The 21602-nt window shown below is 45.8% G+C and overlaps 1 protein-coding gene across 3 annotated transcripts in view; it reads left to right on the top strand.

Annotated features, from left to right (window-relative positions):
- LOC115468420 (disks large homolog 2) overlaps positions 1 to 21602 on the top strand; it is a 361629-nt gene that overhangs the window by 336881 nt on the left and 3146 nt on the right. For all 3 annotated transcript variants that reach the window (XM_030200108.1, XM_030200106.1, XM_030200107.1), the window contains 5 exons: positions 3938 to 3988; positions 7917 to 8018; positions 14787 to 14959; positions 16001 to 16110; positions 18070 to 18161. In XM_030200108.1, coding sequence (XP_030055968.1) covers positions 3938 to 3988; positions 7917 to 8018; positions 14787 to 14959; positions 16001 to 16110; positions 18070 to 18161 — 528 coding nt within the window. The remainder of the gene's footprint in view (positions 1 to 3937; positions 3989 to 7916; positions 8019 to 14786; positions 14960 to 16000; positions 16111 to 18069; positions 18162 to 21602) is intronic.

Below are 21602 nucleotides of genomic sequence, written 5' to 3'. Positions count from 1 at the left end.
CTTGTAGCACTTTAGAAATGTTGAGTAGTAGTAGTAGTAGTACTCTATAATTAATGGGCCCAGTATTCAAAATGATTTAAACAGCCAGGAGAGGCTCCTGCCCATTTAAATCAGCTGTCCGGGTTTAACCAGGGCATTTTCAGTTTCTTTCAGCTGGATAGTGCCACTGAAAATGCCCAATTACTGTCCAAGTCAAAACTGGCTACTTTGGGGGTGTTCCGGGGTGAAGTTGGCACTTAACCAGTTTAGTGCGATATTCAGCACTTAACCAGTTAAAGTTAACTGCGTAAATAGGACCACATAAAAGGCAGTCCTATCTTTATGCAATTCTTTATAGCCGAATTTTGCATTTAATCAGCTATATTTTGGCAGCTCCATATACCTGGAAATTGAATGCCAGAGACTGGACCAAAGGGAAGCAGCAACAGAAGAAGCAACTCACCGAAAGGCAGTGAAGTGGCCCACCGATGGAACAGCCAGATGGAGGCCAGTATTCAAGGAAGCAAATTTTATTGAGAGACCCGACACGCGGAGGCGCAACTAGGTGGGGCACAAGGGGAGCAGCTGCTTCCCCAAATGGATTTGGAATAAAATGGCTCCGATGCGGATCAGCCCTTCAGCCTCTCACCGGCACCAATTTTACAAAAGTCTGCTCCCACTGACGTCAAAACCTGGCTATGCTTCTGCCGACACGGCCCATGTTTTGGTATGTTGCCTGGATCAGGGCTCAAATGGTAGACTCAGATATACAAGTCTTCCTGTGTTGATTGCACAGTTAGGATATTATAACACAAAATAGCTAAAACCTTCCAGAAGACTAATCCTACATAAGAAAATTGCAGCTATTTTGTGTTATCCTGATTGTAGGATCATCACAGAAAGCTCTGTACATCTGAAACTACCGTTCGACCCCTGATGCAGACCGCACTCCAAAACACAGGCCGTATTGGGTCTCTCTATAAAATTGCTTCCTTGAGCGCTAGTCTCCATCTGGCTGCCTTTCTGTGCCACCCACATGTGTGCCACCCACATGTATGCCATCAGCTGTTAAACATGTAGTCCCTTAAAGAACAACACATAGTGCTCTTATGCACATAAATGGCTGTTTTCTATACACATATGTGTGCGAGGTGCCTATAACTGCATGCACACAATTATAGAATTACCCTTTTAGCGTTCATCCTAAATGTGTAAATTAGCAGCTGATTTAAAAATGTTGGGCCCGATATTCAGCCGGTGGAAATTAGCATTTTGCTGACCACTGCCACCATTAAAGTGGAAATTCAATGCCAGGCCATGTCCAAGCACAGACATTGAATTTCCAGTTTTCCAGAGCCGGCTAACACATAGCTGGTTAAGTTCGATATTCAGCAATTAAGCAACTATGGGTTACGGCTTAAAGATAGGACTGACTTTTACGCGGTCAACCTGTCTGATTAAGTGCTGAATATTGACACTTAACCGGCCAAGTGCCAACTGTGCCTCCCCCCCCCCCCTCTCTCCGGAATGCCCCCAGAATAGCTGGTTTTCAGTTCAGTGCTAACCAGTTATTTTCACCAGCACTAACCAGTTTACGGTGTTTTCCATTGTGCTTTTTTATGTATTTGCATGTCAAGTGGAGCTTAGATGGCAACTCTAACTGTATCAACTAAGGCTGGTGCTGGGCTTTCTTGTACAGTCCAGTGGCGTAGCTACGTGGGGCCAGGGGGGCCTGGGCCCCCATAGATTTGGCCCTGGACCCCCTGTCGACGACCCTCTCGACCCCCCCCCTCCTACCGCCAACCCTCCCCCGCCGTCGCCATGGGCTACCTTTGCTGGCGGTGGACCCCAATCCCCGCCACCCGAGGGGGTTCTCTTCTTCCCGCGAAGGCTTCATTCTGTTTCTGATGTCCTGCACGTACAATGTCAGAAACAGAATGAAGCTTTCGCGGGAAGAAGAGGACCTCCTCGGCTGGCGGGGATTGGGGTCCCTTGCCAGCAAAGGTAGCCCACAGCGATGGTGGGGGAGGGTTGGCGGCGGGTGGGGGGGTCGAGAGGGTCGTCAAAGTTGTTGGCGGTAGCAGTGGCAGCGGGGGGGGGGGGTCGGCAAATGCGGGGGGTTCGATAATGGCTCAGGAGGGTCAGCGATGCCGGGGGGGCTAAAATGTGCCCCTTCACCTTGGGCTCTGGACCCCCTCCCGCCGAAGTCTGGCTACACCCCTGGTACAGTCTGACCCCTAATAAAGCAATCCAGTTTAGGATGGGCTGGAGAGAGAGTTTGACTGAAACTTTAGTAATTTGGAATGTGAGGACCATGCAGGGCAAACTTTTACGGTCTGTGTCCCGCAAATGACAAGACAGATTCGGATAAGCTGGAGTGGGCTTTGACGGCAACTCCAGTAGTTGAAACATAAGGACAGAGCTGGGCGGACTTCTATGGTCTATGTCCTAGAGACACCAAAGAAAGACCTTGGTCAAGTTCATTGTTGATTTAATCATGAATTAATAATGAATGACTGTTGGGCAGACTGGATGGACCATTCAGATCTTTATCTGCCGTCACTTACTATATGTTACAGTTAAGTGCAGCTGGAAATTAGCAGTCAACCCTGAACAAGCAATTTAACCAGCCAGAAGCCATTTCTGGCCAGTTAAATTGCTCCAACGTAGACAACAAAATGGAAGAATGTTCAAAAGTTTATTGATGATGTCAAATCCCAGACTTATTGCCCAACACAAGCCGTGTTTCGTCCAAGAAGGGCTGCGTCAGGGGCAAAAATCTTAGAGATATCATTTGTCGTAATAAATGTTATTCACATGAACCTTGAAATGCTAGGTTCTTGATAGAATAATGAGTTCTTAACATGGCCTGTGTCGGGCAACAAGTCTGATATTTGACATCATCAATAAACTTTTGAACATTCTTCCGTTTGTATCTGCTGTTTCGTTGTCTACGTTGGAGTTTGAAGATCGTTTGCCTTGTTGTTTTTTGGGACCGTTTTTTAAATTGCTCTACATATCGACCCGATCATGGCTTGCACTTGCACATACATTTGGGTTAACATAGCCGTTAGTACAAAGTTTAACGACATGTCTAGAGGTGTAGTTAAAGTTTTGTACTAGCATGCTAACATGCTACTTACAAAAGGGTTGACAGCTTTGTAAACAGTGCATTATTAACATATTACACTAATTGCAGTGATATCTTTTAAAAATAGGTCACTGCTCCCTGTAACGGACAGTGCTGCCTTACTGATCAGACTCCCAAGAGGAAACAGGAAAGCAAGTGATGGATGAAGTCCAGTGCCAGCAAAAAGCCCCATAAATCAGTGGATTCAAAGCCAATTCTTCCTCTCAGCCATCCAATCCCCGTCTTATTACCACCCTGTTCATAGCTTCATTTAAAACAAAAAGGCTGAAAAATGAGGGCCAGAATTTTACACACAGCTGCAAACTAGTTACAGCTGAGAGCAGTCGGCAAGTTAAAGATGATTTATTTTCTTCAAAGAAAACGATGAAAAAAAATGAAAGCAGTCTGTTTGTTGATGTGCATTGTCCCAGTAATGACTTCTTTTATTGACCAGTCATGATTTTGGTTTGCAGCAATTTTCTGGAAGGAAATTGAATTTAGATTTGTTAAATAGATATATCTGCACATGGTATTTACAGAGGGTTGGTAATAAATTGCACTGTTGAGCAACAAATTATCCGTGGAGTTTCTGCAATTGTCTTGTGGTGGAAAAGGCCTAAGTGTTTGGGCCAAGACAAGAGCATTGGCCATAACTGCAGTAAGCAGTTAGAAGGCTGCCATCAACATCGTGTATTTTTAGCCCTAAAGACAAAGTATAACTCCTACTCATATTATTTCTACATTAAAGAACATTAAATAAAAATTCATTTTCATCATTCTGCACAATGATTTTAATGACCTTTTCTTTTCTCTTTATCCTCTCATCAGGAGGACAAGAAGACTTCATTCTGTCTTATGAACCAGTCACAAGACAAGAGAGTAAGCTATGGGGCGGGTTCTGTTGGGCAATTTTCAGAACATTTTATATGAGTAAATTTGTATTTCTGCATGTGAAAATGGCCTCTGAAAATTGCCCACTTCATTCCTGGAGAAAACAAGTGAAAGTGCGCATGGAGATTTCATTTTCAAATCTCTACAAGTACCCCCAGATTCTATATAGATCACCCAAGGTTGGGCACCCAAATTTGGGTGAAGAGCCCAAATGCGCACATAAACTAGTCAGTTGAATACACATAAGAGTAGCCATACTGGGTCAGACCAATGGTCCATCTAGCCCAGTATCCTGCTTCCAGCAGTGGCCAGACCTGATCACAAGTACCTGACAGAACCCAATTAGTAGCACCATTCCATGCTACCCATCGTTGAGCAAGCAGTGGTTTCCCCCAGGTCCATCTCATGCTAACAAGCAATTATTGAGGTTAATTGGAGTTAATTGGCATTTAATTGGCACTGTTTGGAATTTACCTGTACATCTGCCTATTCTCTATTCTATAACAGTGGGCACCCAAAGTGTCTTGCATGCAACCCAAAAGGGGCCATGGGAGGGGCATGAGTGGGTCGGGGCAATCCAAATATTTAGGGACAGTGTTATAGAGTACCGGGGTTACGCGACTAATTTGGCACGCCAGGATTTATCCAAAAAAGGAGAGGCAATAGAGGTCCGAAGATCACAGCAATCAAAGAACAGAATGGATCTCAGTCAGTATTCAGTAACCACAAAACTTTATTAAACAAATAACCCAAATGTGGCCATGTTTCACCTCCCAAGAGGCCGCATCAGGGGATTTACTTTACACAGCTGCTGCACAAAAAAAGCTTCTCCTCCCTCCTTCTTGCACATCACATCACTCAAACTTGTTGCTAGCAAGCCTCTTGGGAGGCGAAATGTGACCACATTGGGTTATTTTTAATGAAGTTTTGTGGTTTCTGAACGTTTACTGAGATCCGTTCTGCTATTTGATCGTCAGAATTTATGCCAGGTTTCAGCTGGCGTAAGTCCTCACATCCAACGTTGAGTGTGGGAATCTGCTCTAAATGCATTTCTATAAAGGATGCGCCGGCCTGAGCATTGTTAATAGAATAGTGCTTAGTGCAAATTTTTTCCCAGTGCCTACATTTGGGTGCCATTTGCTGAATCTGGCCCATAATATCTGCTGCATACTTTGCACTTCCTTCCATGCAGGTGCAAAGACCCAGGGTCTAAAGGTACCCAAATCACACACACATTTGCTTGGGGCGCTAGATAACACACTACACACAGACTAGGAAAGCAATGTCCAAAGCCATCGGTTCAGGTAAATGGAAATGTACTCAGGCAAATGGAACATTTGAAAATGTCTCACCCGCCATCCGCATCATGGGACAAAACCCGTACTTGTACCCACATTGGGCCAAATTGCACGTGGCTAGGCTGGAGATTCCACCAACATGTGTACTTCTGCATTTCCAAATGATGCAAGAATTGGCTGGTGCTTTCTGCCAGTTTTGAAAAGGAAACCAGCCCTGGACTTTCACTTTATATACTAATGCCAAACCTTTGGGTAAAAAATATCAACAATAAAAGCAATTCTGTAACTTGGCACAGTGGCGTTCCTAGGGGGGGGCAGTGGGTGCGGTCTGCCCTGGGTGCTTGTGCTGGGGGGGGGGGACGCGCGCGTCCTCCATTCGTTCCATGCTTCTTCTCTGCCCCAGAACAGGTTACTTCCTGTTCCAGGGCAGAGAAAAAGCATGGCACGAACGGAGGACAGGCGCGCGCGGCACCTCCCCCCCCCCCCAGCAATGTGCACCCAGGGGTGGGTTCTTTCACGGGGGGGTGTCCTTTCACCGGTGGGGGGGTCGCACTGCATCCGGGGGAGGCGCTGCACCCGGGGGGCGGGGCGCATCGGCGATCCGCCCCGGGTGTCAGCCCCCCTAGGAACGCCACTGACTTGGCACCTAATACGCACATATGTTTATTTATTTATTTATTTTTAACACTTATACCCCATGCTTTCCCACTCATTAGCAGGTTCAATGCGGCTTACGTCGTAAATCAGGTGTACAGTAACATAGAATGGAATACAGTTGGAATAGAGTTAGTAAAGAGGTGGTCATTTCGATGAAGGTAGGCAAGATGGACAAGGAGGGAAAAGGAAATGGGACTTGATATACCGCCTTTCTGTGGTATTTTGCAACTACATTCAAAGCGGTTCACATATATTCAGGTACTTATTTTGTACCAGGGGCAATAGAGGGTTAAGTGACTTGCCCAGAGTCACAAGGAGCTGCAGTGGGAATCAAACTCAGTTCCCCAGAATCAAAGTCCACTGCACTAACCACTAGGCTAATTCTCCACTAACAACATTCCATGTAGAAGCCTGCCCTTGCAGATCAGCAACGCAGCCACACAGGCTTCTGTTTCTGTGAGTCTGACGTCCTGCACATACGTGCAGGACGTCAGACTCACAGAAACAGAAGCCTGCGCGGCTGCATTGCTGATCTGCAAGGGCAGGCTTCTACATGGAATGTTGCTAGTGGAATAGCAACATTAACATTCCATGCAGAATCTCAAATAGTAGCAACAGAATCTCAATAGTAGCAACATTCCATCTAGAACCTCCAATAGTAGCAACATTCCATGCAGAATCTCAAATAGGGAAAGGGAAATGGGACTTGATATACTGCCTTTCTGTGGTATTTTGCAATTACATTCAAAGCGGTTTACATATATTCAGGTACTTATTTTGTACCAGGGGCAATGGAGGGTTAAGTGACTTGCCCACGGTCACAAGGAGCTGCAGTGGGAATTGAACCCAGTTCCCCAGGATCAAAGTCCGCTGCACGAACCACTAGGTAGAGGAAGGAGAGTGGGGGAAGGAGAGTATTGGGATTAGCAAGTTGTTTAGTATGGAAAAGTGTATAGGGGAGTGGGGGGAGGGTGTGTATTTGGATTAGCGAGTTGTGTAGTATGGAAGAATGTATAGGGTTGGAAGAGGGATGTATTTAGAAAGGATTAAATAGGGGAGTGTAATCCAGGTTCTGTTTTCATAGTTGTAGAATAATAGGATTTACCTGCATCAGAGGTATCAATAATTGACTGTTCTAAACTGTATGTACTAATGGTGCTTAAGCGCATAATTGCAAGGGTGGCTTATGCATGGGCAAAGCATGGGCAGGCCGTGAGTATGTCACCAAGCAACACATGCAACTTAAAGAATGCTATCATTTGCATGGATTGCATTGCACATGTAGGCACACCAATTTACATCGGCCATTGACCTCTCGATAAGTGGGCACGCCAATGTTTGGGCATGCCAACATGGCTTTGCACTAGTATTCATGAAGCTGTTACAGAACGAGGCACCTACATCTTGCCACCGAGTTACAGAATTGCTCTTGAGTGTGGACAGCGAGGAAATTGCTGTCATACTGGACAAAGAACTCAAGTGAAAATATTACTGAGAAGACCCCCCCCCCCCCCCTCCCCAATATTCAAAACTACTTAACTGGCCAGGAACGGCTTCTGGCCATTTCCATAACGTTTAAGCACCTAACCACGGATATTCAGCAGGAGATAACCGGTTATCTCCTATTGAATATCCGAGTTAGTGGCTAGCCGGTAAGGGATGGATATTCAGTACCAAAAACAGCTATGCTGAGTGGTCAAAATAGGCCGCTTGAAGAGCAGACCTATTTTTTGACCACTAAAAAGTTAACCAGTTAGCACTGACTATCGGCAGAGCCAGTTCACTTTTTAGCAGGCCCAGTATTGAATATCTGGGTTTAACACCAGCGGGAGACAGCAAACGCACTGCCTTCGCCGGCTGAATATTGAGCCCCTGGTTTTTTGGCACGTACTGCATGCCTTCAGCACAGAACCTGATATTGTTCACTGTGATGTTCTTCCTTTTTTCTCTCTCTCTTTTAGTAAACTATACCAGACCAGTTATTATTCTGGGTCCCATGAAAGATCGGATTAATGATGATCTGATATCTGAATTCCCTGACAAGTTTGGTTCGTGTGTACCGCGTAAGTGTTTTTTCCTTGCAAAATTATCAACAAAAGATCCCAGCCACAAGGCTGCACTTTGGTTGTTGAGGTCCTTGACAAGGAAGAAATGGTGTCATACTAGTCCTATATAATAATTCTCACCACCAACGTTCTAATGTGGGACTGCCTGTGTCCGTGGCTCCTGGAGTTGCTGAGCTAGGCTCCGTATCCAGGATGACGTCACTCACAGCTGATTCCAAGGCAAGTACTCCTTCCCCTGCCTGGGAATCAGCTGTCAATGCGCCGCTCCCTGCCTCTTCGGAGCAAGTGGCAGGGAGCGGCACATCAAAAAACTACAAGCGCGGAAACAAAGAACCCCACCCCCCCCCTTGTGCATCACCCCAGCCCCCTCCCCCCCACCCGAAGCACATCTCCCCCTGCCCCCCTCTCCCCCTGCAGCCACCCATGTCCACCGACCCGACCCTCCCCCTGCCCCCCCTGCAGCCACCCATGTCCAGCAACCCTCCTCTCCCCTGCCCCCCGCCAGCCACCCATGTCCTGCGACCCTCCTCTCCCCCTGCCCCCTTTCAGTCACCCATGTCCAGCGGCGACCCTGCTCTCCCCCTGCCCCCCTCCAGTCACCCATGTCCAGCAGCGACCCTGCTCTCCCCTGCCCCCCCTCCATCCACCCATGTCCAGCGACCCTGCTCTCTCACCTGCCTCTCCTTCATCCACCCAGGCTGTGTTTAACGAAATCTTCGGGGCAGGCAGGAAAGATCCACGTTCCTGCCTGCTGGCGCTGCTGACGCTCCCCCGATGCCGGATCGCTGTTCAAAATGGCCACCGATACTTACAAGGGCGGCCTCCAAGACTTCAATGGAAGTCTCGGCGGCCATATTCAACAGCGATCCAGCAGCGGGGGAGCGTCAGCGCAAGCACCAGCAGTGGGCAGGCAGGAACGTGGATCTTTCCTGCTTGCCACGAAGATTTCGTTAAACACAACCTGGGTGGATGAAGGAGGGGCAGGTGAGAGAGCAGGGTCGCTGGACATGGGTTACTGCAGGGGGGGCAGGGGGGGGTCTATGAGGTCTGTCATGTATCCTTGGACTTGGCCGTAGATGATTTTGTGGACCAGGGTGCAGATTTTGAAGGTAATGCGTTCTTTGATTGGAAGCCAAATATCAGTCTGGCTGCCGTGTTTTGAGCGGTTTGAAGTTTCTTTGTGAGTTGTTCTTTGCATCCCGCGTAGATTCCGTTGCAATAGACTACATGGCTAAGTACCATTGATTGTATTAGGTTGCGAAATATTTCCCTCGGGAAGAAAGGTTTTACTCATTTGAGTTTCCACATTGAGCGGAACATTTTCTTTGTTGTGGAGTTCACTTGGCTTTCGAGTGTGATAGCTGGTTATCTTTGCTAAATATTAGCGCTTAGCAGCTAGTCACTAACTGACTATGTCGCATGACCTAGCCAGTTAAGTGTGAATATTCAGCACTAACTGACTACATTTAGGGGCCCTTTAACTAAGCCGCATAAGCGCCTACTCGCACCCAACATGCATCAATTCCGAGTTACTGCCCGGCTACCTCGTGACACGGGCGGTAATTTCATTTTTGACGCGTGTCCGATACACACGTCAGAAAATATTTTTATTTTCTGGCGCACGGGCAGTAATCGACATTTGAACACACTTTGATCATTACCGCCCGGTTAACGTGTAAGACCTTATTGCTAATTCAATGGCTAGTGGTAAGGTATCAGACCCAAAATGGAATATGTGCCAATTTTCATTTTGCCGCACATCCATTTTCAGCGCCCCCCCCCCCCCCCCCCCCCCCCAAAAAGGCATTTTTTTTACAAGTGCACTGAAAAATGATCCTGCATGCAGCCAAAACATGTGCCTACACTATCACAGGCCATTTTCAGGGCACCTTAGTTAAAGGACCCCTTAGTAGTTAAGATAGGACACATAAATAGCAGGTGTATCTTTAACTGCTATGTACTTAACTGGTTAAGTTGCCACATACAAAACTGAAACCAGATGTTCAATGCCGGTCACTAGATACAGCCCAACATTGAATATCTGGGTCTACGCCACCGGCTGAATATCGTGGGCAAGTCTTTTCCAAAACCTATGATATTCAAGGGTAACGTCACAGGATGTGGGCAGATCCAGGTAGTGTAGCCTTTTGTAGTTGAGAGATGGTTACTGTGTTAATGTACACTCAAACTGGGAATTTATATTTGTCAGAAATATGTAATACTAGTAAAAAAAAAATGGCCTGTTTCTGACACAAATGAAACGGGCGCTAGCAAGGTTTTCCTCGGAGTGTGTATGTTTGAGAGAGTGTGTGTGAGAGTGACTCTGTGTGAGAGAGAGAGAGAGAGAGTGAATGTGCGAGTGTGTGTGTGTAACAGAGAGAGAGTGAGACTGGGTGCGAGTGTGTCTGTGAGAGAGAGAGAGTGTGTGTAAGAATGAGAGTGTGTGCCAGGGGCCCCCCCTCCCTCTCTCCCTCCCTCCCTCCCTCCCTCCCTCCGAGTTCCAGGGTCCCCCCTCCCTCCCAGTTCCAGGATCGTTGTCCCTCCCTTCCTCATTCCCTCCCTTCCAGTTCCAGGCCCCCTCCCTACAAATTTTAAAAGTCATCTAGGCTTACCTCGTCGGGTCATGTCTCGTCACTCAACCGGGAGGGCAGCTAATTTGTGAGGCAGGTAGGCTTGAACCACTGCGGTAAGTCGGGAGGGCGGCTGTTGAGCGCGTCAGTTGCGTCAGGCAGGCTCGAGCCACTTTTTTTTCTTTTTTTGCTGTCAAGCTGTATGGTGGTTCAAATATGCGCGAGCCAGTTTTTGTGGGGGGGCGGGGTGAATCAGCTGTGAGGCATGCATGTGGGGTTTTTTTTTGCTTTTTTTGCGGGTTCTGATGTTGACATCATAACGGCTAAGGTGATGTCAGCCTGTGCTACGGAGCCTAGCACACCAACTCCGAAGAAGTCATGAACACAGGCAGCAAGACCCATAGAACGTTGGAGGTGAGAATTATTATATAGGATAACACTATCTTTGGAATAGATCACACCCAGTGGTAAACAACCAAGGAAATAATATCAACCTACCTACAAAAAAAATAAATAATATACAAAAATATGTGAAGTGATGTGCTGAGAACTCATACATGACTCATATAAATGTGAAAATTCACATCTGCCAGTCACTGTCATCTATCATTGTGTTAATAACCAGTGTGTTCAGCCGTTTGTATCAAGTCTTTTGATATTGCTCCAAGAGCGCTGATTACTACGGGAACCACAACTGAAGTCATGTCAAGCAATTCATAGTATAAACCAGTATTCCTATTTCTTCCGCCACCCACTGAATAACATCATCACCTGTCACCCCTATAAATAGTCCTGGATTCTGCCCCATTCTTTGTTCAAATTTCTGCATACAGTCTCTTTTGAGAGCTGTCGGCCTTTCCATGAACAAACCAGCTCTCAACCTTTGCTTCCATTGTTCTAAACTAAGGGGCCCTTTTACTAAGCCACAGTAAAAAGTGGCCTGTGGTAGTGTAGGTTCGTGTATTGGGCACGCGCCGGGCCAGTTTTTACCGCATCTGCAAAAAAGGTCTTTTTATTAATGAGACAAGAAAAGGGCCTGCGGTAAAAATGAAACTAGCACACACCCAAAACACCACCCATTGATCTAACAGTAAGGGCTCACACGCTACACATGCAGTGACCGGTCGGTGTGCGCCAAGTGCCAATTACCGCCAGAACCAGCGTGCATAGGAGGAAATAAATAATTCATCCAGGCATTATGGGCGCGCACCAAATCTGAAATTACCACCAGGAGGGTGCACCTACCTGGCAGTAGTCTCATTTGCACATGTGCTGCACGCACATAGAGCCTACTGCAGCTTAGTAAAAGGGTCCCTAAGGCAAGTAGTATGTTTCCATTGGAAGGCAATTATCCCTCTAGCCACTGTTATGTAACTAATGATGGTACAATTAAAATCTGTTAATCATGCAGATAGTAGACATAGAGGGACATAATCGAATGGGGCCACCCATCTCTAAGGGCGCCTATCTCCAGGGACAGCCCCGGGAAGGGGCGGAGCCAACCGTATTATCGAGCAAGATGGGCGGCCATCTTTCGTTTCGATAATACGGTTGGGGCCGGCCAAATCTCAACATTTAGGTCAATCTTAGAGATGGTCTACCTAAATGTTGAGATTGCCAGACTTAGAGATGGCCGGCTTTGGTTTTTGCCGATAATGGAAACCGAAGCCGGCCGTCTCAAAACCGGCCAAATTCAAGCCATTTGGTCATGGAAGGAGCCAGCATTTGTAGTGCACTGGTCCCCTTCACGTGCCAGGACACCAACCGGGCACCCTAGGGGGGCACTGCAGTGGACTTCACAAATTGCTCCCAGGTGCATAGCTCCCTTACATTGGGTGCTGAGCCCCCTAACCCCCCCCAAACCCACTCCCCACAACTGTACAACACTACCATAGTCCTTAAAGGGTAAAGGGGGGCACCTACATGTGGGTACAGTGGGCTTCTGATGGGTTTTGGAGGGCTCCCATTTACCACCACAAGTGTAACAGGTAGGGGGGGATGGGCCTGGGTCCGCCTGCCTGAAGTGCACTGCAGTACCCACTAAAAACTGCTCGAGGGACCTGCATAGTGCTGTGATGGAGCTGGGTATGACATTTGAGGCTGGCATAGAGGCTGGCAAAAAATGTTTTAAAAAAATTTTGGGGAGTGGGAGGGGGTTGGTGACCACTGGGGAGAATAAGGGGAGGTGATCCCCAATTCCCTCCGGTGGTCATCTGGTCAGTTTCGGCACCTTTTCAAGGCTTGGTCATGAACAAAAAGGGACCAAGTAAAGTTGGCCAAATGCTCGTCAGGGCCGCCCTTCTTTTTTCCATTATCGGCCGAGGACGGCCATCTCTTAACCACTCCCCCATCCCGCATTCAGTACACTGCCGACACACCCCCTTGAACTTTGGCAGTCCCTGCGACGGAAAGCAGTTGAGGCTGGCCAAAATCGGCTTTCGATTATACCGATTTGGCAGCCCTTAGGGGAAGGGCGCCCGTCTCCCGGTTTGTGTTGGAAGATGGGCGCCCTTCTCCTTCGAAAATAAGCTGGATAGGGGTCCTTTTACTAAGGTATGCTAATGATTAGCATGCACTAAATGCCATGCAGCCCACAGGAATATAATGGGATGCTCGGCATTTAGCGTGCACCAATCATTAGTGTGTGCTAAATCCATTAGCGTCTCTTAGTAAAAGGACCCCATAATTAGGTACAAGAAGTATATCCCCACCCCCACCCCATATGAATGTTTCATACCTCTATTTCAACCTAAAACCAAAATGCCTGTACTGGGGGACACTCCCACCACATATGCGAGTACCTAGAGTATCCGATCCCCCATTTGAGTGAACTAGAGGGTGAAATATTGTGGAGGTTATTAGAGTCATATACAGTACCATCTGGAGAGCAATTTCAAGTTGATACTAGAAACAAGGTCAATAAATAAGTGTTTTACTGAGGGTAGGAACCATTTTATTTATTTGGGAAATATGGCAAGAACTTTGGTTTCTGGATCAAAGCCCAATATGTTTGCTTTATGAAGCTGTCTTTCTTTTTCTTTGCATCTGTTGGCCTTTGACTCTCTTCACCCTTCCAGTAGGCTGTTACATTCACTTATTTATCTCTTCTGCATTATTATTTTTTTTGTTACATTTGTACCCTGCGCTTTCCCACTCATGGCAGGCTCAATGCAGCTTACATATTGTATACAGGTACTTATTTGTACCTGGGGTAATGGAGGGTTAAGTGACTTGCCCAGAGTCAGAAGGAGCTGCCTGTGCCTGAAGTGGGAATTGAACTCAGTTCCCCAGGACCAGAGTCCACCACCCTAACCACTAGGCCACTTCTCCACTGTTGCTACTATTTGAGATTCCACATGGAATGTTGCTATTCCACTAGCAACATTCCATGTAGAAGTCGGCCCTTGCAGATCACCACGTACGTGCAGGATGTCAGACTCACAGAAACAGAAGCCTGCGCAGCCTTCTACATGGAATGTTGCTAGTGGAATAGCAACATTCCATGTAGAATCTCCAATAGTAGCAACATTCCATGTAGAATCTCCAATAGTATCTATTTTATTGTTGTTACATTTGTACCCCGCACTTTCCCACTCATGGCAGGGTCAATGCGGCTTACATGGGGCAATGGAGGGTTAAGTGACTTGCCCAGAGTCGCAAGGAGCTGCCTGTGCCTGAAGTGGGAATTGAACTCAGTTCCCCAGGACCAAAGTCCACCACCCTAACCACTAGGCCACTCCTCCTGCACAGTAGTCACCTTACCCAATGTTGCGTGCCTCAAGGCAGACAAGGAAACACTGGCAGGCTCAGTTGCTAGCTATTCCAGTTTCCAGGCCCCTAACCTAAGGTTGGACACCTATTCAAACAACATTTTGGCACCGATATGGACAGTGCATTGGTGCCAGTAGCTGACATGAAAGCCAGTTCCTGATTATTTGAATCCAGTATGATCTCCAACATCAAGGAAGGACCTCATTTTAGGCAAACTCCTCCAGTCTCTTGCTGCTTTAGATAATTTTGCCAGACGCAATGGGCATAGATTTTGGTTCAGTGGAGCGTAAGGGAATCATTTAGGTTTAAAAACATCATAATACTGTTATTTTGTGCTACTTATGAGTTTTATAGTACTAGAGGGTTGCTAAGAACAGGTAGTTGTTGAGTGTTCTGATTTGATTTGATTCTTTGTTGCCTAAAGACACTACAAGACCAAGGCGGGACTATGAAGTAGATGGACGGGATTATCATTTTGTGATCTCCAGAGAACAAATGGAAAAGGATATCCAAGAGCACAAATTTATAGAAGCCGGACAGTACAATGAAAATTTATATGGAACAAGTGTACAGTCCGTAAGATATGTGGCGGAACGGGTAAGGTCTTATCCTTCTGGATTACAAATCTAAAATCAATGTTAAATTCATTTATTTTGGGGTCCTTTTTACAAAGCTGCAGTAAAAAGTGGGTTTTCCCCACACGCTAAGGCCATTTCTACTGCAGCAGTAAAATGGACGATTTTCAATTTTTTTGAATTAATGGCCATACGCTAATGTTACTATTAGTGTGTCACTGTTAAAAAAAAAATTACCACATGGGTACTTACCGACACCTATTTTATAAGTAATCCTGCACTAACCAGTTAGCACGCAGTAATGTAGCCACATTAACTGATTAGCACAGGAACGCCCACTCTCTAGCCCCCCCCCCCGACACTCCCCCTCCGACAAAAATTTTATAATATTTTTTAGCACATGAATATCATGCGCCATTTTGGACACCTAAGAGCATCCTGTGGTAAGCCATTTTAAGCTGTGGATAGTACTGGGCAGACTTATGTGGTCTGTGCCCTGAAGAGCACAGGTACAAATCATAGTAACATAGTAGATGACGGCAGAAAAAGACCTGCATGGTCCATCTAGTCTGCCCAAGATAAACTCATATCTTGAATTTGTACCTGTCTTTTTCAGGACACAGACCGTATAAGTCTGCCCAGTAGTATTTCCCGCCTCCCAACCACCAGTCCCATCTCCCATCACCGGCTCTGGTACAGACCGTATAAGTCTGCCCTCCCCTATCCTAGCCTCCCAACCACCAACCCCTCTTCCCCCCACCTGCTCCGGGTATGCACAAAAAGTTACACATATGAGTTATCTTGTTGGGCAGACTGGATGGACCGTGCAGGTCTTTTTCTGCTGTCATCTACTATGTAAGTGGGCCCATTTGTTATCTTTCATTTATTAATTGACATCGTCTTGGGACATCTGCATGCTCATAAAGGCCACCATCACTAAATTGAAGCTCATGTTGGCTTATAGTCTGTAAATAAATTTCCGCTGGGTACTTCTGTTATTGTTGAGTGAATATTGTGAAATTGAAGCCATATGTAAATGTTGACTTTGTTAATATATCTTCAGGGCAAGCACTGTATACTTGACGTATCAGGAAATGCTATTAAACGACTGCAAGTTGCACAACTGTATCCCGTTGCCATATTCATCAAGCCTAAATCAGTGGAGTCGTTGATGTGAGTGTACCCTTTTTGGAATAATTGTATATTACATTGCATTACAAAAGATTCTTATATTCCATCTCTATATCATAAAGCTCTATGCGGATTACAAGATGTAAAGAAACCAGGCATCCCCTGGGAAGAACATCAAGGTCACATAATTAAAATACAGTCTGACAGGAGATGTGAGACACTCAGCCCCTTCGGTCTTATATAAAGTAATCAATTCTATTGAACTATTAGAAATTAGCCAGACAACCAGGTGGAATAAAACAGGCCACAGCTTCGTTCATTGGTGAGGGGATAGATAAGTAATCTGAGCTATCAAATAACAATACTTAACATGAACCAAAAGGACTTCCTGCCATCAGCAGCAAGGAGTCTGAGTACAAAGTCAAAGCCAGACAGACAAGAGTTACTCTGCCACAGACAGAAAGAGTAACAATAGACCTGGACCCAGGGGCGGCCCAAGGCAAAATAGGGCCAAGATGCCACCACCCCCCCCCCCCCCCCCCCCAGTTGCCAAGGTGCAGCCCTCCCATTCCTTCACCCCGTTCCAGAGTTTACCTTCTTCGGGTTCCAAAAGCCAGCGGCGGCCTAAAATGAGGTCCTTCCTTCCATGCGTTGCCGGCACCAGCCTCATCTCTACTGCGGCTGCCTCTGAGGAAACAGGAAGTTGCTTCAGAGAGGCGACTGCAGTAAAGAGAAGAGGCAGGTACCAGCGGCAGGGCTTAGACCTGTGCCAACCTTTAAACATATGCTGAACTAAGAAGCCACCCTCTGGATTATGCACACCAGAAGCCTTCACAAAAAGGCAAAACCTGGAATGTGCTGTACGATGGCCCACTTTGAAATGCCACGCAACTTGGTGGAGACAATATAGTGTGCCAACTTAGCATCTAAGGAGTTCTGGAGAGATCCTTCCTCTCTGGTGAAGAACTCTTCAACCTTTCCACATCCAGCCACATAAGACCTTCAAGTAGACGGTGCCACAATCGACTCAATTGCCAGATCCCATCACACCAAGGTGCCATAAGTGAGACAGCATGAGAGGACCCTCCAAGTCCACATGCGGGGCTAGCAGCCGAAAGCACGGAAGCTGAAAGCGAGATAATGAGTCATAAGTACATAGGAACATAAGTATTGCCATACAGGGACAGACCGAAGGTCCATCAAGCCCAGTATTCTGTCTTCAACAGTAGCCAATCCAGGTCACAAATACCTGGCAAAATCCCAGAACAGTAAAACAAATTTTATGCTGCTTATCCTAGGAATATAATTGGAAATACTCTATTATATTGTCTACTGGTTACAAAAACTCATTAGTAGAGGTAAAGGTGGGAGGACGAAAACAAAACTATTGACTTTTGTTATATATTGGGGAAAGTCTCATACAGTCACTGGGGTGATTTTTAACACCAATTCAGGTGAACCCCTGTCTCATGATGCTTATAATCATAGACAAACCCCCTCCTTCCGATGTTTCTTTTTTTAATTTTTTGTTTTTTAAGTCTCTATAGTACTTTTAGTTAAGCTGTACTCCCTTATAAGCCTGAGTTTAAGTCTCTATAGTACTTGAAGACACAGCAGCGCCAGGGAGAGCAGAGGCAACAGGCAGGAAACGGTGGGGTTCTTTCCTGCCTCCAAAGAGGCCACTAGACCACCAGGGCCCTTCAAGATAGGCCCAGGGAAGGCCCTCCGAGGCTTGTGGGGGTTGTATTGTACAGGGAAGAGAGCAGTACTGGGTCCCACAAAGCCTCCGGGCCCTCGGGCACTGCCTGGTTGCTCATATGGTCTGTAGTTTAGGTTTGACTTTGTCACCATACATAGAGAAGAGACCTGTGCGGTCTCCAAAGTTCATCTACTTCAACATCATTTTGACTGTCTTTTAAAAATGTTCACAGTCTACAAAGGCTCCAACTCACAGAGGGAATAATTGATAACATTATATCTTTTCAAAAAATGTCTTCCTAGGGAGATGAATAAACGCCTGACAGAAGAACAAGCCAAGAAAACATTGGATCGAGCAATTAAATTAGAGCAAGAGTTTGGAGAGTTATTTACAGGTATCATATATATGTTCTTCAGTGCCTTCAATTTATCCACTGCATTCAGCTCTTACATTCCTCTGAAATAATGCATCTATCTATATATATGATTGTTTCGTGTAATACTTCACATACTAATATTAGGTTCTGCTACAAAATAAGGTTACCAAAAAAATGCAATGTTTAGAGAGACGCTTGGTCAATCCTGAATTTACTCTCATTGTATCCATGGTCATCTTGTCGTATTTTCTTAAGGTAGAGAAACGATAAAGTCCCAGCGTGCACCAGGTTCAGTAGCAGGAATCGCTCAACGCTGCCTTAAGGATACAGAGTTGTATAGCAACCCCAACTATAACATCCATAACACTATACACACAGGCACTAATTATATTATGCAAATATAGGCTATATTTTACAAATACTCTACCAGGTTTTCAAAATGAAGTGGCGGTAAGGGCTCCCGTGCTAACCCAGCGGTAACCGGGCGGTGATTACCACCGGGTAGTATCCGGCACTACAAATTTGTGTCACACCACAAATGATGGCGTTGTAGGGGAGGGGAAGTACTACCGGGCTGCTGCATTAACCCAGCAGTACTTCCTAAATAGTGAGCAGTAAGCCCATGTTGGGCTTACCGCCGCATAGTAAAAGGAGCCCTAAGTTATGTGCATTGTTACAGAATGCGCTTCTGTTTCCATACAGATTTGTAGGCACCGTATATAGGATCTGGGGGCACTTTTTTTTCACTGCCAATTATTGAATTTGGTCCTTACTTCCGAATTCTGTATATGGTGATAAAAATTGCGCATGGAAATTTGGATGTGTGCGCCTAATTTGTGCATGTAGTTTAACTGAATAGCAAGCCAATTAGCACAGATAATAGGGTGTTAGTAATTGTCAGCGCTAATTGGCATTAATTAAAATTTGCATGCATGTTTTTAAGCGCCGAGACCCACGTGCAAAATCTTATGCGTGGCTTCCAAAAGAGGGCACGGCCACGAGAGCGTCAAGGGCAGATCAGAGGTTCCTGCAATTTATGCGCGCTGCTATAGAAGAAGGGGGATCCGCACCTAGTTTAGTTGCGATGATTTACAACAAGATTTAGTTAGTGCAAATTCTCACACCTAAAGGTAGGCACGGATCCCGACGCTAAGCACTAGTCTATAAACAGCGCCTAACTATGTGCACCGATTTTTCAGCGCTGTTTGTAGCATTTGTTTCTTACTGCCATCTGCTGAGGGTGATGTTAAGTGATCTGTATTATCCGCTGTGGTAACAGTTAACACAATAAGTTACCATGGGTTAATGTAAGGTGCAGTCCAAGCCCATTCCTCTATTCCCCACCTCTTTCCACACTATATAATTAATACATGAATTTGCATGTGGCAAGTGTCAAGCCACCATGTTAACTGTAACTACTGCTAACAGCACAGGATAATTCACGTGTTAATTCAGGAAGGATTCTAGGCACCCTAGGTGACCCCTTATTTTTGCTGCCTCGCCTTATTCCCGTCTTGCCCTCGCCCTTACCTCCACCGCTGCCACGTCTCTCCGGGACCTGCAGAAGTGGCAATAGCAATAAAACAGGAAAGAAGTGTGGCACGGAGCCTTTGAACCCCTTCATACTGTACTCTGAAAGTCCAGCCTGTCCTAACCCCACCCAAACAAGAAGTCTGCATTGGAGGGAGCAAGACCTGCTGGTTTGTCAGAACATAGCACGCAGGGGTTCAAAGACTCTGCATCACACTTTCCTGTTTTATTGCCATTACCAAATCCAAAAGCAAGGTGCGCTACTTCCCTACATCAGAAGGATGCGGAAGCAAAAAATAGGGAGAGTAGGCTCTTCTCAAACACCGGTGTCAAACACTTTTGTCCAATGGAAACAGAATTTTTAATGCAAGCCAAACAGAACGACTCATTAAAGATTCTGTTTCCATTATTACGTCTCCTCCGGTGTTAGAGAAGAGCCTACTCTCCCTACTTTTGTCCAATGGAAACAGAATTTTTAATGCAAGCCAAACAGAACGACTCATTAAAGATTCTGTTTCCATTATTATGTCTCCTCCGGTGTTAGAGAAGAGCTTACTCTCCCTACTTTTGTCCAATGGAAACAGAATTTTTAATGCAAGCCAAACAGAACGACTCATTAAAGATTCTGTTTCCATTATTATGTCTCCTCCGGTGTTAGAGAAGAGCTTACTCTCCCTACTTTTGTCCAATGGAAACAGAATTTTTAATGCAAGCCAAACAGAACGACTCATTAAAGATTCTGTTTCCATTATTATGTCTCCTCCGGTGTTAGAGAAGAGCTTACTCTCCCTACTTTTGTCCAATGGAAACAGAATTTTTAATGCAAGCCAAACAGAACGACTCATTAAAGATTCTGTTTCCATTATTACGTCTCCTGGTGTTAGAGAAGAGCCTACTCTCCCTACTTTTGTCCAATGGAAACAGAATTTTTAATGCAAGCCAAATAGAATGACTCATTAAAGATTCTGTTTCCATTATTACATCTCCTCCGGTGTTAGAGAAGAGCCTACTCTCCCTACGTTTGTCCAATGGAAACAGAATCTTTAATGCAAGCCAAACAGAACGACTCATTAAAGATTCTGTTTCCATTATTATGTCTCCTCCGGTGTTAGAGAAGAGCTTACTCTCCCTACTTTTGTCCAATGGAAACAGAATTTTTAATGCAAGCCAAACAGAACGACTCATTAAAGATTCTGTTTCCATTATTACATCTCCTCCGGTGTTAGAGAAGAGCTTACTCTCCCTACGTTTGTCCAATGGAAACAGAATCTTTAATGCAAGCCAAACAGAACGACTCTCGTTCTGTTTGGCTTGCATTAAAGATTCTGTTTCCATTGTTACGTGTCCTCCGGTGTTTGAGAAGAGCCTACTCTCCCTACTTTTTGCTTATTGCCATTACCACCACTGCCAATCCTGGGGAGATGGTGACAGCGCTAATGGCAGGGAGAGGAGATCACAGACCCTCCACCATTGCAAGGGCTTTGCCAGGGAGGCACTTTCTGCCACCCTCCAAAGTTGGTGCTCTAGGTGACCACCTAGTTCTCCTCATGGTAACGCTACCCCTGTCTTAACTGTTGAACAAAAGGACCCCTAAGTTAATGCAGATGGCAGAAAATGTCTCTTCGGGGAACTAGAAAAGATTCAGAGAACAAAAACAAGGGGATAGAACCCCTCCCTTATGAAGAAAAGCTAAACAGGTTAGTACTTGGAGAAAAGACAGCTGAGAAGAGAATACAATAGAAGTTAATAAAATCAGAATGACCAGAAGATTGAAAACAAAATGTAGAAAGTTTGCTTCACGCAGTGTATAATTGAGCTTTGAAATCTGTTGCCAGAAGATGTCAAAAGAGGGGTTCAAAAGAGATTAGTAGAGATCAGGGGCCTAGCCAGACACCCAATATTGGGTGGGCCTGGGTCCAAGATGGGTGG

Source organism: Microcaecilia unicolor, chromosome 4 (assembly GCF_901765095.1).
Source record: "Microcaecilia unicolor chromosome 4, aMicUni1.1, whole genome shotgun sequence".
Classification (NCBI taxonomy): domain Eukaryota; kingdom Metazoa; phylum Chordata; class Amphibia; order Gymnophiona; family Siphonopidae; genus Microcaecilia; species Microcaecilia unicolor.
This window is presented reverse-complemented; position numbering and strand designations above follow the sequence as displayed.